The sequence below is a fragment of the Saccostrea echinata genome, unplaced genomic scaffold (assembly GCF_033153115.1).
Source record: "Saccostrea echinata isolate AGI-Se365-2 ecotype Australia unplaced genomic scaffold, CSIRO_AGI_Sech_v1 ptg000056l, whole genome shotgun sequence".
NCBI lineage: Eukaryota > Metazoa > Mollusca > Bivalvia > Ostreida > Ostreidae > Saccostrea > Saccostrea echinata.
The window spans coordinates 1,655,883-1,671,555 of NW_026889805.1; the positions used below are offsets into that span (position 1 = coordinate 1,655,883).

General features: G+C 33.8%; 1 protein-coding gene across 6 annotated transcripts in view; it reads left to right on the forward strand.

The window, feature by feature from the left end:
• The window catches only part of LOC133173437 (dual specificity calcium/calmodulin-dependent 3',5'-cyclic nucleotide phosphodiesterase 1A-like), a 144,117-nt gene that overhangs the window by 22,040 nt on the left and 106,404 nt on the right, over window positions 1-15,673 (forward strand). Inside the window, exon 1 of one of the 6 annotated variants that reach the window (XM_061308424.1) lies at window positions 14,915-15,376. The exons of the other annotated variants lie outside the window; for them this stretch is intronic. Coding sequence (XP_061164408.1) covers window positions 15,172-15,376 — 205 coding nt within the window. The 5' untranslated portion in view covers window positions 14,915-15,171. Of the gene's footprint in view, window positions 1-14,914; window positions 15,377-15,673 lie in introns of those variants that run through there. 6 annotated transcript variants of the gene reach the window in all.

The following is a 15,673-nucleotide window of genomic DNA, read 5'->3' on the forward strand; positions in this document are numbered from 1 at the left end:
AAGGGCATTCATTCTCAAACCATCTTTGAATGACTATCTTTCAAAATTTAATATTTCATCTAATTATTTTCATCTGTTTAAGAAGCAGTGGTATTAAAAATTATTTTTAAGATGTTTTTGATAGAAATGAGTATAAAATTTAATTAGAACGAATAATTTCATGCATGAGTTAGCAATTGCTCTCATTGTTAAATATATTATATAAATAGTGCATATTTTTGAGGGTATTTTCACCCCAAGGAAAACCATTGTCAACCGGCACGTCAGCATTTTTCGTCTGTTGTTTGTTGTTTGCAATCAAGCTACATCTGAGCTTTGATTGACGTCAAGTTTATTCGGCTTCTTTCAAATGCACAACTGATGTTTTGAGAAATCTACGGCGAACCATATGTGCATAATTTACAGGCATATGACATTATATTTTTGTTACCCATTATCAAGTGTGATGTTAATGCTGAGGGTAACGTTACAAATTGTTAAATGCGTCTAAACCAATCACATTTTAGTATTTAACATGAAAGTATATTAGTTGCAATTGTTTTTCCTTATATAACACTATTTGAACAAGGTGTATTTAAGCCTGTATATAACAATTTTGTCGGTACATATGACTTTCAGTTATCAACAATCAACATAATTTCACAGTGACGTACGTCATAAGTGGTCGATGTTCATAACATTGAGGTTTGAAAAATAAATCATTTCATGGGTTTAAAACTACAGTACACAAATATTTATTATAAATCAGCCTCAAATGTAAATAAAAGTAATAAGGTATCAATTTGAAGCCCTTCTGGCCTTATAGGATTTGATCACATGACAAACCTGATTTCTTAAAAATACATGGTGTATGTTGTCATTATGAAATTTTTTTCCCGAAAAGAGGTCAGAGGTCAAATTCAAGATCACAAGGTTACTATTCTTGGTAATTACACCAAGCAATAGATGTGTATGTATGCGAGATCCCTGTCTCTATATGGACTGCAATGGATAAACAGACAAACGGACAAAGACTGTCTCTCTACTTCTCAGGAGATACAAACCAAGGACGTGAAATAATTGTTTGTATTGTCAGGTGTTCCATAGAGACATTGTCATCTATTATATGGTGTTCTATATGGTGTTTCTGGATACGAGATAAATTGCTCTTCGGTCACAAATCCATTACATGGGAATGTTCAAATGATAATGGCAGCTTCCATGGCCTAGGGACACATTAAATCTGGTGTTGATGCAGAGTTTACTGAGGTAAATGTTGACCTTCCAGCTGATGGGTCATTTTATACGGGATGTTACAGTAAGGGGACACTTTTTTTTTTTACGCAGATTATCTTGTTAATTCTCTCATCTTTAGGATTTTACTGGGTATCTATCATAGCCATAGGGAAATCATTATGTTGGATTTAGAGAACATGTTTTTTTTTTTATAATTGGCTTTGTCAATTAATGGTATCCTATAATATTTCCTGGTTTAAGGATAATTTGCAGCTACTGCTGTCTTTTGAAAGGTTGATTCCATTTTGTTTATAATCACCATTATTCTTGTGTTTTCAAAAACCATAATACCATGATAAACAACATACAATATATTTATAATAACTTAAGTATGTTATATTTTATTATCCAGAGTGCATGAAACATTTTGCTTCATTAAAAGACAGATTTTAAGAGAATCTAAAAATGAAGGCTGCTGGTTTAAAAGTGTACAGTAATTATGCTCTGCGATGAATATGACCGGGGTAAATAGTGTTTGTCATGTCTGTCTTTTTTCTTTCCAATCTCCCTCTAAAGCTCATACGCTGATACATATTGACTGGAGGTATTCAACTGTGTCGTAATTTTATGACCTTAACCTTCCCTATGACCTTGACCTTACTATTGCATATTTTATGTTTAGCACAGTTTAGAAGAAACTGATCATAATTTATTTTCATAAAAACTTTATACATGTATAATGATACATATTTACATATTAGTGGGGACTATTCAACTGTGTCATTACTTTTCTTGACCTTCCCTTATGACTTTGGTCCCACTATCTGTCATTTTGCATTTTTCTTGGTTTCAAAGAAACTGTTCAAGATATTTTCTTGAAAGTTGTTACAAAGATACAATTGATAAGTGATATTCAACTTGTCATAATTTTCTGACCTTGACTAGCTTTAATTATGACTTCAACCTTACCTAACCTTCAACTTCATTTTTAAAGATTTTAAGGGCACCTGAGTCATTCAAGTGACCTATTGCTATCTGTTTTTTGTTTGTCATCCGTCGTGTGTTGTCCATTAACATTTGAACATTTTTGGCTTCTTCACTTGAACAGCTGCACAAGAGGGAAAAATTGAATTTCAGTGTTTCTGCACCTCTGGGGCCTGAAGGACCAAACCATCAAAATTAATGCAATCTTTAAATTATTCTTCTTAAATCTTGGACATGAAGCACTGTTAAATTGTAGGTTTGTAGCATTGAGCCTTCTTCCAAAAGAGTGAAATTTATATCAGGGGTTCTGGAGTTGGGTGGGGCTCTATTGATAATATCGTGAAAATACATTTATTCTTTGAAAATCTTCTTCTCTATTCCTGGGTTCAAAGTTATAATGAAGAAGGGTGCCTCTTCCAAAATTGTGAAAATCCCCTCCCCCTGCCCTTTCAGGGAGTTTAAGAGCAGGGCTCTATTGATCATGTAGTAAAAATGCATTAATTCTTCAAAAATCTTCCTCTATGCCCCTAGGTATTTAGCAGACAAACTAAGTGCAAGGTTATAATTTGCTTCTTTGTTTAACATCCCTTTGAGAATTTTTCACTCATTGAGACGCCACTACTTGCCGGTATAGGGCTGCAAATTTAGATATGTACTCAGCCCTTATGGCCATTGAGTAGTGAAGGATCTTTTTCGTGTCAGCACCTACTGCCACACGGGACATCGGTTTATACGGTCTCATCTGAAGGACCTGTCTCCACATCTCATAGTAAGGATCAACTCCTTACTCCGCGACTCTAGAGCAAACGCTCTAACCACTGCACCATGCTGGCGACCATGGTTACAATAGTCCAAAATTGTGAAATTCATAGCCCTTGGGTCGGGGGATCTAGAGTTAGGATGGGGTTTATTGATCATATAGTAAAAATGCATTAATTCTTTGAAAAATTTCATCTCCACTCCTGGGAATTGAGCAAACAGACTAAGTGCATAGTTATGACCTATGATGAATAATCATTGTAAATAGTGTAATTGACAGGTAAATCAAATAAAATAATAATGCTAAGTTGTTGCTGATTATAACCAGACTAACTATTTTGTTGATCACTGATCATCGTATTCCTCTTGTTTTAGAGAAACATGTCTCTATCTATTAGTTTATTTTATATTTATACTTCCATGGATCCTGTACAGTGAAGTATTGTATTCAGGTGACGATTAAGGCCCTTGGGCCTCTTGTTTACTCTAAGATACAAATGGGTAAGAGAAATTCAACTTTATCATTTAATTTTCTTACCTTGACATTTTACATGACCAGGGTTGTCCCTAAGACCTGGGGGTCAGGAAATCCCTCCCCCTATAATGACATAATCCCCTGTTATTCTGACATTAACCCCTCAACCCCCACTAAGGGAGGAACCCGAAGCGCACTCTTCTACTTTCAAAACGTTCCCTTCTATTTCAATTCTTATGAACAACCCTGCATGACCTTGACTTCACTATTCCTTCATTTGCAGTTACCTAAGTTTTACTCAAAAAAGTGTTCAAGATATTTTCATCAAACTTTTTTATATTGATCAGTTTATTAAGTGTATCGTAAGTTTTTGAAGGAAGGTAAATTTCTTTTCATGTTGTGGTACAAAGGGGCACATGTCCTGTGGACATGCTAGCTTTGATATAAAGATGCTGCTAACTGGCTTTATGAAATCCTCAGGCTAGTTATGTATGAAATACAAAGAAGTTTTAAGAAATTGGATACTACATTGTAATTTGTATGCTGGCTTTGATATAAAGAAAATGGTAAATTTGAGTTTCTATTACTCTAATGCCTGGTTAGTAACACAACATCTTTAGAAACTGGACAGTAAATTACATGCTAGCTTTAGTATAATGAAATTAATGTGTATAACAAAACAAAGCACTTCTGATGGCTTTTAAGAGTGATGAAAATCCACAGTGTTGCCATAAAATCTGCTGAAAATGCATTACTCTACCAACCAAGTTAGTAAAAGGCAATTTGTAAGAGAACAAACAAAGGGGTTTGTAATTCTTTTATTAGAAGGGGACTAGACATTCTGAAAAAGTCATATAGTAAAAAATAAAAGACAAATATAGAAAATGCTGAATTCAATTTTTAGGATGATCGATGATTGGATGTGGCTGAATGTTGCCAAAATGGATTGTGTACAGATAATATATATATATACTGTTAATATACAGTTTGGTCTATTATAGATTACTTTTATCCTGATAATCATGCACATTTGGCTTCTGTGTGCATCATACACCTTTAAATTACCTTTGCATTTAGCTCAGTTCAAATCTCAGTTTCAAAGAAACTATCCAAGATATTTTCATCAAACTTCATATATGCTGATAGATATTGATGAGAGCTATGCAACTGCATCAACATTTTTTGACCTTAACCTTTCCTTTCACCTTGACCTCACTTTTCCTAAATTAGTGTTTAGCTCAGTTTTAAAGAAACCATCCAAGATATTTTTATCAAACTTCATATGCTGATACACACTGATGAGAGCTATTCAACTGCATCAACATTTTTTGTCCTTGACTTTTCCTTTGACCTTGATCTTACTTTTCTTTAATTAGTGTCAAACTTCATATGGTGATACATACTGATGTAAGCAATTCAACTGTATCAGCATTTTTGACCTTGACCTTTCACTTGACCTTGGCCTCAATTTTATCAATTTATGATATTATGGTACTTATACACTTGTACATAATGTGGTGAGAATTTATCATCTATATCCAACTATTTAGATTTCAATTTTAAAGAAACTATTCAAGATATTCTCATCAAATTTCATACACTAATACAAATTTTCATGTTGCATTACTAATATACTCTCGGCGGGGAAATTCATGTCCTATGGACATATTTCTAGTCTTACATATCATTGAAAGTTGGATCAATTCTGACAAAACTGTCTAAAAATGATGATGATATGCACTAGATGTACATAACGTACAGTTCGTTCAATATGTTCAGAAACTTATACCCCCCCCCCCATCCCCCCACCCTTCCCAAAAAATTATATTTTGTCATTTTGACAAGGTAAAGGTCAAAAGGTGGTAGAATATGTCGATCCATGGTCACAAGGTGGCAGAATATATAGCTCTGTGGTCACATGGTGGCAGAATATATAGCTCTGTGGTCACATGGTGGCAGAATATAATTAGCTCTGTGGTCACATGGTGACAGAATATATAGCTCTGTGGTCTTATGGTGGCAGAATATAATTAGCTCTGTGGTCACGTGGTGGCAGAATATATAGCTCTGTGGTCACATGGTGGCAGAATATAATTAGCTCTGTGGTCACATGGTGGCAGAATATATAGCTCTGTGGTCACATGGTGGCAGAATATACCGGTAATTAGCTCTGTGGTCACATGGTGACAGAATATATAGCTCTGTGGTCTTATGGTGGCAGAATATAATTAGCTCTGTGGTCACGTGGTGGCAGAATATATAGCTCTGTGGTCACATGGTGGCAGAATATAATTAGCTCTGTGGTCACATGGTGGCAGAATAAATAGCTCTGTGGTCACATGGTGGCAGAATATAATTAGCTCTGTGGTCACATGGTGGCAGAATATATACTTCTTTGGTCATTTGGTGGCAGCTAGCTTATACAGTACTGTGGTCACATGGTGGCAGCTTATATATATATATATATATTTTCTGTAGTCACAGGGTAGCAGCACTTGCAGTTCCTCGATCAATGAATTGTCAGTAAGCTAAATACCTTACTTCAATAAGTACATTCTAGCCTTACTGTGTGTTTTCCTCTTAACTTCTAGGTGATCATCACCATAATATGAAGTTGAGATAGTTTATGGTACAATCCCTATGTATTGTTTTGTTATGCTGTTTCTTTTTTAATTTCATGGTAAGTTTGTGATAGGAAGATTAGACCTTAAAAAGGTGAAATTTAGGCTTAAGTTTAATCACGTTTTTCCAGATGAGGATTTTATAAATTCTGTATAGAGGATACCTAAAGTGATTATTATCAAAATTTTATGGGTTTTTTGTCATTTAGAATTAACTGTTTCTTATGTGAATTTTGATTCTATGACAAGTCAAGATTAGTTATAAAAACCTGTATGCAATGTGAACATCTTAATACTGAAGGCTCTTTTTCTTGACTCTCATTCAGTCATTAATTTTCATTAAATACACAAGGACAGGCAACATTGATGATTTTTTACGTAGTATATATGAATTTAGTAAGAAATATAATTCGTATTTAGGAAATATTTGAAATGCTTTAGTACCAATGGATGTTGACCCTTTATTAAAAGAGAGGAATACTTAAGAGATATATTCCAAATGACCATCATCAGTCATTCATGAAGAAACAATTTTAGTGGATTGTTCGTGTTTAGCTTAGACTTGTTGTAATGTCTGGCTGTCACACAAGCTTTAAGCCTATTGGGATCCGAAAACCAAAGAACCACAGTACATACAGCCCTATTCTGCATATAGATGAGATTACGATATGCCTGAAACTAGACAGTCGCAAAGATTACTGCAGAAAAAAATGGGAATTTTACTTAACTATACAGTAAGACAAATGGTACCACTTCATCCATAAAAAATGATTATAGAATATTGCCAGTATTTAAATCCTTTGTAAGCATTTGTCCTCCAGCTTGTTGTTTTGAATATCATCAACAAAAACATTGTAGCTTGTACTAATGACCAAAATATGATACAGGAATAGTGGGGAAAAAAATCTTACCACAATGTCGGATTGTTACCTATTGTGTATTTATACTGTCTGCAGTGAAGTTGTAGAAGAGGTACACTGGATTCATCTGTCTGTCTGTCCATCCATCCGTCTGTCTGTCTGTCCGTAGACACAAGATTTAGCATTTATTTCACTTCCAGCATACCTTAGAAGGCATGTATCTAAACTTATAGATGTGGTGAATCTTTGGACATGGTCATGCTTTAATTGTGTCCAGAGCTGTGGGGGGTATCTGTCCCAGTAGAACAACTCTATTTTTATGCCCCACAATCAAAGATTTGGGGATATATAGTTTTTGCTCTGTGTGACGGGGTCTTCCATCATAGGAATAGAAAAGGCAAATCCATAGATGAAGGTTCACAAATATTTAATTTCATGACAAAGAAACGATGAATAAATAAAGGTGAAACAAAGGTGACCTGAAATGAAAATGTCACACTCATACAAATTCGCTCACACTAATTTTTATTTAATTTCAATAGTTTAAAAGCAATATAAATTTATTTCTTACCAGTTTCAATATGTACATGTACCAAGATTCCGTAAGGAATATCTTAGGTTATACTGCATTCATGATCCCGGTAGATTTCTCGCAGAACATCAACCATAATTATAGTAATGTCCAGATTAAAAGAAATAGCTCGTGCATAGGTATATATACTAGCACTCACACATGCGTACATAGCAACCACACCCCATACTTACTGGTTCTACCACTCTCACCCAGGAATAACAATAGTCACAAGACAATCACGTGACATCCAAACACAGTCACGTGACACCTTACAAACAAGAATACAATACAAACACGATGACAATGACCACGTGACAATGACCACTATGAATGATGAATGAATGAAAGAAACTTTACTACAGCTATTTACTACTTAATATACTAGCTGTACTACTAACTAGTTATTCTAAACAAAATAAAAAACAAGTACACGTAATTGTCACCCTGTGACACTCTGTATGTCTTTTGTCCCACAAAAACTCTAACCTTGCCCATAATAAAACTAGGGCTTTCATATTTTACTGTGACAAGACCTTCCATTGAGTATCAACAATTTTTACCTTTTGACCTTGACCTTGGAGTTTGACCTACTTTTGAAAAACTTGAACTTTGGCATTAACTTTTGAAGAGTTATTGCCAGGGGTTCCATATTTCACATGTGTTTTCCTTGTGGTAAGAACTTTCTTTGGGTACCAATAATTTTGATCTCTTGACCTTGACCTTGTTTGACCTACTTTTGAAAAACGTAAAGCTTGGCCATAACTTTCAAATGCTTGGTAATAGAGATTTCATAGGTGTATTCCTTATTGTGACCTTTCCTAAAGTATTATATTTTTTATGTAAATTTTTTACCTCATGACCTTGAGCTTAGATTTTTACATAATTAGGGCCCTGCTCTGCGGGTGCCCTATAGTGATCAGTCTGTCCATTCATCCATCCGTCCATCCATCCATCCGTCCATCCTTCCGTCCATCTATCTGTCCGAGATATCTTGTCCAGAGCATATCTGCTCTCTCCTTGGCCCAATCTGGCTCATACTTCACTCACAGAGTGCCTTTGGGTAAAGGGTGTACAGTGACCTTGAACCATGTTTTTAGGTCTAAGGTTAAGGTCATAGCAGAAATATATGAATAATCCTTGTCCGGAGTATATCTTCTCTCCCCTGGTCCAGTGTGGCTCATACTTCACTCACAGAGTGCCACTGGTTAATGGATGTGCAGTGACCTTGAACAAAGTTCCTAGGTCAAGGGTCAAGGTCAAAAATAGCCTCTCTGTTTAAAATCTTTGTTCGGTGCATAATTACTTTCCCTTAAGTCGAGTCAGCCTCAAACTTTACCAATTGACATAGGGTACAGAACACTTGTGATTTTCCTTCCATATTTTGATAGAGGATATGCAACAATTTTCATAGAGGATATGCAACATTAGTGATTTTTGTGCCGTTTTTTGATAGAGGGTATGGAGCACTCGTGATTTTTGTGCCATTTTTTAATATAACAAGGATGACACAGAAGCCCTTTAGACTCAAACAACACATCCCTTAATGTTCCTTTTCAAAGTAAAGCCTTTTCAGCTACCTTACATTTTCATGTTCGTTACTGAAAGCGGGGCCCTTGAGATACCCACCATCTCAATGATATCTAGTTTTGAAAAACTTTTAACCTAAATGACCAAATTTCTGCTGCAAGGGCTTTCATATTTCACCATGTGTATTATTTGTGACATGTCCTTCCTTTGGGTACCGACATTTTTTATCTATTGACCTTGGAGTTTGACTTGCATTTAAGAAACTTTAATCTTTGCCATGAGCTGCCATACAGTGGCATCAGTGTATCACAAACACATCTTTTTGTAAAGGTAGTCCCTAGAAAGCATCATGTTTTGGTTACATATATGTGTTTTAACATTGTCTGCTCTCATTCAGGGAATGCAATTTGAATTAAATAAGCTTATATCTTACGGTTACTTACCGTTAATACTACTGATATGTTGGACTGTTTTCAATTAAATAATGATCATTAAACTCATGATTTGCACTTTTTTTTTATTGTTAAGTAGGTAAGCTGAGTTTTACATACATAAATAGTTTGATTCAATTGAAAAGTATATGCTCTTAACAACAACGAAGTACATGTATTTATTAGATAGACCAAGTTATACTTCAACATTAGTCAAGAAATTTTGTTCTGTTGCTCTTACTCACAAAAAAAAACTGGAAATTGAGGATTTTCATCAATATGAACAATAATCCTTAAGAATGGAGTCGATAAATGTGATCATATTTAACAATAATCCCGAAGAATGGAGTCTATAAATGTGATCATATTTTCAGATTCGTCCTGTAGAATCCAATGGAATGGACATTAAATTAGCATGGTTTTTCTACATTTGTTATATTTTGAGCTGTTTCCTGCATCAGTTAATGTCTTTACAAAAGACTGTGTGATTTTTTTCTGACAAAATGATCAATACACGTCGTTTATTATGAGGGAATAATGCGGCTTTGTCTGGATGTCACATTATCAAACTCAAGGGAGATAAGTCACACATTAGACTATATATATATGACAAAAAGCCAGACAATTTCTTTAGATTTCCCCCCAAAAAAGTTTAAGCCAAATAAAAAAATATGTGTGGTTCTGGTTACCCGACCTTCCCTATTTTATACCCCCGACCCTAAACTTTTTTTTGGCAATTTTCATATTTATTCCGGAATTTCCCCCGATTTCCATCAATGGCTCCAGTTTAAGTTTTAGTTTCAACAATGACGGCCTCCTTGCAAAACATAGTGCAAGTGTTTAATAGTGTTAAATCCAAAGCAAGCTAGCATGTAGGTGTCCCCTACCAATATTGACTAGTATATTATCACACCACATCTAAATGCCATTTGCAAAGCAGTGATAGGTATTATTTAGAAAAAATTAAGAAAATCATTTTGTTAAAAAAAAAAAATCCCTACCTACCTACCCTAATTCTTTTGGTAGTGTAACCGGAACCACACATATTTTTTTGTTTGGCCTTAGTGTCAGAATTAGCAAATTTAAAGATTTATATATATATATATATATATATATATATATATATATATATATATATATATATATATATATATATATATATATATATATTTTGTTTTTTGTTTTTTTTGTTTTTTGGCTGAAAATGTGAAAAATGTTGAAAGAGAACGGACATAACTTTAAAACTTGATTCATTTGGACAAGTGTCAGGGTATACAGGAAATAAGAATAGAGGAGAATTAGATGGTTGATTTAAACACATTTGATTGTACAGTTATGAATTTTTTTTCCATAAAAAACATGCAATTTTTCCCTGCATTTAAAGTAATATGAACTTTTAAGGTAAATGATAAAGGGGGCAATTTTTTTTTAATTTGAAAAATTGTCAAGAGGAGGTAATATAGGGACTTTGGCACTGGAGGACTACAAGTCCATCAAAAGAAAAAAGATAATATTGGTATTCTAAATTTGCATAAATAATGGATGATTGAAATAAATTTGGTCAAGGAGAGATAACTGGAACAAAAGTTACAAAATAATTTTGACTCAGGAAAATTCATAGTTACACCATAGTTACACAATATATCACCATAGTTACACAATATTACAGTTACACCATAGTTACACAATATTATATACCATAGTTACATCATAAAGCCGAAGTAATTTTACTGTTTCATGTAGGAGACCTTTCTAGTTTCTAAAAGTCTTAAGAGTGTGCCAAAATTTATCAGAAAAAGGGAATGTAATATTATAAATATTGTTAATTACTATTGTCATATTTTATTATAAACAAGATTATTTTTTTTTTTATTTTAGTGTATTTAATTATAATTGGTTTTCTTTTTATTCAGACAAGTTATCTTTATTCTATTTTGGTGGTGTTTGAGAAGTTCAATAACTTGATTTAGATCTGTACATTTTAAGCACGCAATATGCAAAATAATGTTTTGGTACAAATCTTAAGAAAATTTTTAATTTTTGGGCCATATATGACTTTCAAGTATAATTGTCCTCTGAAATACACACACTATTTCCCCAGAATTCTAGCCATTTACGAATACAGTAGGATTTCAGGTTTAATTCAGAACCTGAGCTTTAAACAGTGCATGATGCCATAGTAAGTTGTCTCCCTTGTGCCAGCATTGTAAATGTGACTAAATGTGTGACCCCCAGTGACATATTCTACTTGAAACTGTTCACAAGTTCATCAGGGGACTTGCCACTTCAGATAACAACCTACATCTACTTTACTATTACAAAATTTATGATAGAAAATTTTACTTGATATTATGATGTTTTTATACTAAGCCTTTATGGGAGGGAAGTTTGTAATCTAGCTGGTAAATATATATATATATATATATATATATATATATATATATATATGTCTGCTTGATGCATGATACTCTAGCAAATACTGATACCTAGTAGTAGCAGATTTATATGTAACTGTCTTGTTTCATTTGTGTGCTGTCTTCCATGGTACATGTATTATATGTAATTTTTAACCAAACCTCCAGAATGTGTTCTGTAATTTATATAAATTAATTAATTAAAGCACTTTTTTTAATACTAAGCAACAACTAGGATGACGCATTGTAATAATTTTTCTGTACAGAAATTCTGTTTTTTGTTGTGCAGTTCAGGAGCAAGATAATGCTCTCATGGCAACCATGCATGTATATGATGTCGGGCAGAGATAAGCTAGCTTCCTCAGTTATAAATTTTGACTCGCAGTATCTTTAAAACTATGCACTTAAAACCTGTGGTTTTAGCTTATATTAGTATACATTGGTAGATTTAATCATTTTTTTTTCCACTGGAGAAGTTGACCTTCAGGTCTTGCTTTATAACCATAAGTAATCCTATACTACATATATTCAGTATTGTAGAACATTGAATTAAGATTTTATTCAAGATTAAATTATTTTGATCATAATCTTATGAAGTATCAACCATCATTTTTTTCAAGGTCAAGGTTCACAATAGGTCCTTGTCCTTGTATCTATATAAATCTCTGGATTCCTTCACTGTGTCATCCATCATTATTCACATTCATCTGATAAATAGATTGGGCCACAAATTATCATTTTTATGCCGTTTCTTTGCTTTATACCTTTGTAACCTCCCCTGATTAAACTGTCATTTCTTCACTTCTTGCCTGTACTTTTCTTCTGACTTGAATTGTTCACATTATGGTCTAATTGGACTGAGGCTCTGAACCTGAGGTCAATTTTATACCTCTCTCCACCACTATCCATCATAATATAAAGAAAACTTATCATTAAGTCATCACTATAAATTATCTCCTTTTGGCTGTTTTGATATTTTTTTGGAGACCTGGACCTTGAAGGTCGTCAAGGTAACTGATCTTTCAGTTATCACTTTATAAAAGAATCATCAGTTTGAGATTTACGTGTAGAAGAAACATTTAATGTGTCTTATTAGTAGACAAACATTTAATGTGTCTTATTAGTAGACAAACATTTAATGTGTCTTATTAATTGACAAAGTCCATAAACTCTGGCATTATCATAGACATTAAATGACTAACAAACTAATGCTTTCACTCAGTTTTTTTCATAATTCTGTTCCATATTTTGTCTCTTTTACTTGTTTAAAATTAGATGTAATAAAATTCTGATTTTGTTATTACCTAACTTTACAAATCTAACTTTAATCTGAGCAAACTTGAGTGAATATTATATTGCTAAAGCTATTATTTATTTAAAATATTTCTTTTTAAAACAAAAATTAAAGACAAAAAAATCAAGGTCACGGTTTTGGACAAAGTACACAATAGATGTTAATTAAAATGTTTGCAATTCCAATTCATTGTTGTTTTGCAATAGCAGCTTTTACAGTAATAAAAACGTTATCTATGCTCCATTCACAATGTACTCAAAAGTGCTGAAGACAGATAGCATGAAGCTTAGTTACATTAGAAAGAGAAGATAAACTTAGTTCAATCACGTTCAGCCTATTAAGGATTCCCTAACCTCAAATCGGATCAACTATAAATATTCCGATCCGGAGTCGCTTTGCTATCTGAACTAGGTAAGTACACATTGAAAATTTCTTCTTATTGTAATCATATAGGAGTCCTGAACATTTACAGTCTTTTTTTTTCTTTTTTTCTTTTTGAAAATTAAGTTGTTAATAATTAAATATTTTATTGTTCAATTAGTTGGTCTAATTAGTTAAAATGGATAGGGGGAAAATAATTAAATTCTTAATTTTACAGAAAACTAGGGCTTAGACCTTTAGCTTAATTAGTTAAAGTGTGTAATTTTATCTAAGAAATGTCAAAGATACATATAAGACATCAAAAATCTAATTATATTTCTTGGCGGAATTCCCTGAGTTATAACTCTATAACTTACAGTTGTATCTTGTACGAGCTTCAGAGAGCATTGACTGACAAATGGTTCTGGAGTCCTCTGGGAAACATCCTCGATGACTCTTGTCTTCTGTGTTGGTCTTTGGAGTTGAATTTTTTGTCACCAAGTTGATGAACCCCTGCACTGAACTCAAATTTAATTAATCAGTAATAAAGACATACAAATTTATGTGCAGCCACTTAAAGATTGACTTTAGTTTTTTGGTGGACTGGACTCTTCATGGTTGTCAGGGAGTCGCCAGCTCTCCATCATCAAAAGCCACAATATTCTGATAACTCTACTATAAAGACCTGTCGCTCTTATTCCATTTAATGAAAATGGTGGGTGAATTTGAAAAAGGATATATTTATGACAATTTGATATTGGAAAAGGTTTAGTTTGCCGTGGAAAACAGTTATTAGTATTCAACAGATCAATGTGTATCCGCTGACAAAAAGAATGCAAACTGATCATGTATAGTCATGTCTTATTAAGAAAGGTCTACATTTTTGAGTGTACACACTGGATGCTGGGAAATAATTGTTTATCTACCTGGGGATACTTACAATTGCAGTTCGTCTCTACCTATGTAGATAGATGTAATAATCTGTTGATCCATTAATGACATAAGACTGCTGGTGAACAGACAGTGTTCATAATCGTCAATATTTAATGTGATCATACCTATGAAATGGTTTTACTTCCTGACTATTGCAAAGTGAAATATATTCCATTTTGCTGCACTTGTATTAATTGAATACATAAGGGACCTATGTGAAATAGCTGACAAATAGAGAAAGATAGGCTGTGTATTTACCAATGGGGATTAATGAGAATTCAGTGCCAGTTTGACGTTAACCTGCAGGAGAGAATCGCCACAGCTGAGTGATTGCACCTGAGCCACTTTACCTGTTATATGCTAAAGACTGTAGACAGTGGGGGTTGTCTGGTGGTGGCTTACTGAGCCCTGTGTCATGTTCCTTCACATCTCTGGTGGCTGCTAAAGCCCTCCCCACTGATACGGATCAGCCAACTCTCCCAGAGACAAGACATTGCCTGATGGAACTTTAAACACTTGGTGCCAATCAGAATTTATGATCTGGTAGCTGGCAGTGCTCAAAATATCAACAGTCAAAGCTTTTTACAAAAATAATTGGATAACAGGGTCTCATTCTGAATCTTGTGTGGGAGATCTGTAGTGAACTATATCGACCCTAGCACTTATATCAAAACCAGTGATTATGGCAAATGCATTTTTGTCAAATGGAATATACCTGTAAAATATGCAAAACAGAGAAAACCGAAAATTAAAAACAGGAATGAGTGTGTCATTAAACAGTATCCCTGTTGTCACGGTTACCGAGTCCGAGAATTTAAAGTCGGGGGATGAAGTCCCAGATATTAGGGGGTCCCAGTCCCACCCCTGCTCTCCGAGGTACAAGAGACGAGCTTTCACCACTACTATAGCAGGGACCCAATACATCATAGGTAAGATTATAAAGAATGATATACATGTCACTGATAGTTCCAGCCAAAGCCGATGATGTGCCTCTCATAATAATTTTCACAGTTTAACCACATGAAAATTGATTCAATAACACACAAGTTGAATATTATATCTATCTGTTATATTTTTTCCTACAAATGATCAAGTGATTCAGAATGTTTTATCTGAATTTTGAAACTTTTTATTGATCTGTTAGGCATAATGACAATTATTTGTTTTGTCATAAAAAGTTAAATCTTATGAATAAATTTTAGGGTTGGATGATGAATTGCTCATTA